This window comes from Trametes versicolor (genome assembly GCF_000271585.1).
Source record: "Trametes versicolor FP-101664 SS1 unplaced genomic scaffold TRAVEscaffold_140, whole genome shotgun sequence".
In the NCBI taxonomy this organism is placed as follows: domain Eukaryota; kingdom Fungi; phylum Basidiomycota; class Agaricomycetes; order Polyporales; family Polyporaceae; genus Trametes; species Trametes versicolor.
The window spans coordinates 693-2,986 of NW_007360460.1; the positions used below are offsets into that span (position 1 = coordinate 693).

A 2,294-nucleotide genomic window follows, 5' to 3' on the forward strand; every position below is an offset into this window, starting at 1 on the left:
AGTTCATCGCAGGCCCCCTGGTGTTCCAATACCCTCTGCTGGAGGTGAGTATCGCGGCGGATTCGTCAACGATAGGCGCGGTGTGCACAAAATTTCGAAGGTCTTATTCATTTTTTCACATGTAGGCGAGCGCCCATACGTCTTCGCGATAACTGTTCACAGGCACTGAGCCGAACTCGCAGACGTCACGGTACTCACATGCGCGTGGTCGATGGTGGCGCGTGAAGTGCGCCAACACGTGCAGTCATACTTTTATTGCCGAGCCACTGGGCACGTTTGCAGTTCACTCTTCCCTTCGTCCTCCTTCCCACATCATCCTGACACCCTAGTGGGTTCATAGGTGAGTCCGTGAATGTAGAATGTGTGTTTAGTCTGACCGCGTTGTACAGTGAATGTTGCCCTCCCTGCTGTTTCGGGGTATCTTCCCGATACTGCTGCTCTTTGTTCTCATACCGATGCTGGCGGTCGCCCCGCCTTACGGATTCTTCTACCTGTATAACTTAACCACCCGCCTGGACCCCTCCCATCCTCATATGAAGGACGCTGCTGCGTCCGTCCACCAATCCGCGAACCTAATCCTCTGCGTCTTCGGTCATCTCGCATGGTACCCCCGCATTTGTCGCAAGGATCCCTCCTCAATGAACTCTTCCGATGAGGCTGCGCCTCGCTGCGAACGGCTTGTAGAGCTTGTTGTTCGACGGGCGGTCCTCTACGAAGACATCGTCCGGGAACTCAGCCTCATCGCACCTGCGGGGTATCTAGCCTCTCTGGAGCCTGTCATCGACGATCTCATTGCGCTAGATGACCACGTTATGCTACACGAAGAAGGTCGCCTCGAGGTTCTCGGTGTTGGTGATATCGAGCTGCTCTTGCAGTCCCAGACGCTTTGCCGGCTGGTTGGACAGGCCGCGTACGAGATCTTCCTGCATATGGACCTTGGCCTTTTTCGGTGAGTGATGGCGCAGAGAGCCGTTTGTGCAGGGACTAACGCATACGCAGCATGCTCATGCTCCATTCGGCGATGAGCGAGCGGCTCCTTCTTACACGACTCGGAACGATGCGCCGAGCCGAGCTGGACGTCGACGTTGGCACCTTTGTTGCAGTATTCGCCAATACTACGACCAGTTCGCTGATCCACATCCACGACCAAGTCCGGCGTGCAGCCACGATAGCCTCGTCCCTCACCGCGACGATCCAGACGCTAGCCGCCCGCAAGGACTTCGACCGATTGTGCCCAGTCTCGACATCTTCCTCGCTTCTAGTCTGCGATACTTTCTCTGCCGTGCTCCAAGGATTTGCTCAAGTGCGCATGGTCTCTACCGCGTTAGCGGAACTCGACGAGATCTTGGAGACGGCGACGGCAGACCTGGGTCAACTGTCGGAGGCGTTCATTCCCTCCAAGTGTTCCATATGGCTCTCGGAGAAAATCGTCGAGGACGACACTGGAGCAATCTTACGCACGAGCGATAGAATGCGGGCTATGCTGGACGCCGCCATGCCTGGAATTCGCGAGTGACCTCAATCTCTACGAAGACGGAAGCCGGGTGCGGTTGGCGCTGTGGAGCAGGTTGTTCGACGTGGAGGTGAGTACGATGGAGGTGTGGGAGCAAGGGATGTGATGTAGAAGGTATGGTGTGTGGGGATGTAGTGCAGAAGGCGTAGCGTGTGGGGGAGGGGGAGGATCGAGTGTACCATGTGCTGTCGTCTGTCGGGTTCAGAATAATGACGGACGCAGACTCGTTGCCTGGAACCTACGCTTGACGGCGAAGTGCACGAGACGCCACATTGATTGAGAGCGGGAGAGGCCGCGCTGTCTGCGCGCCAAGAGAGGCAAGGGAGAGACGGTGAGAGGCTGAGGAGACTGCGGGCGACGGCGACGGGCGAGTGGCCGACTGCGGCCCCGAACGTAGTTGCCAAAAGGGGACAAGCGCGAATCTGGCGCCGGGGAACGTGGCCGACTCGGAGCTCGGCGCGCGGCTGATTCACGCGTCCCCCACTCTCTGCTTCCGCCCACCAAGTCTGCTTCCGCTTCTGCGGCGTATCCCCGCCTAACTCGGCGACTGGGGCTGCTCGGGGGAGAACAATGCAGCGTACTTCCCACACACGACGACTGCCTGCGCATCATCGCATCCTCGGCGGCGCTGGTGGGATATCTGTGGCCAGGGCGGGCCACGCACCGATTCCCGCAATCTACGCGACTGTCACTACAAGGCGTCGTCCTCGGGTGTGCACGGTATCCAGTGGTGAGTGCGCTTGCTCGTAATCTGTCTCGATCCGCTGACGAGTGATGCGTA

General features: G+C 58.5%; 1 protein-coding gene across 1 annotated transcript; it reads left to right on the forward strand.

Moving 5' to 3' along the window:
- Positions 1-392: 392 nt before the first annotated feature.
- TRAVEDRAFT_41107 (uncharacterized protein) lies at positions 393-1,516 on the forward strand (the record flags this gene model as incomplete). Its single annotated transcript, XM_008047688.1, has 2 exons — positions 393-949; positions 1,000-1,516. 2 exons carry the CDS (start codon positions 393-395, stop codon positions 1,514-1,516), a joined length of 1,074 nt encoding a protein of 357 aa, XP_008045879.1.
- Positions 1,517-2,294: the final 778 nt, after the last annotated feature.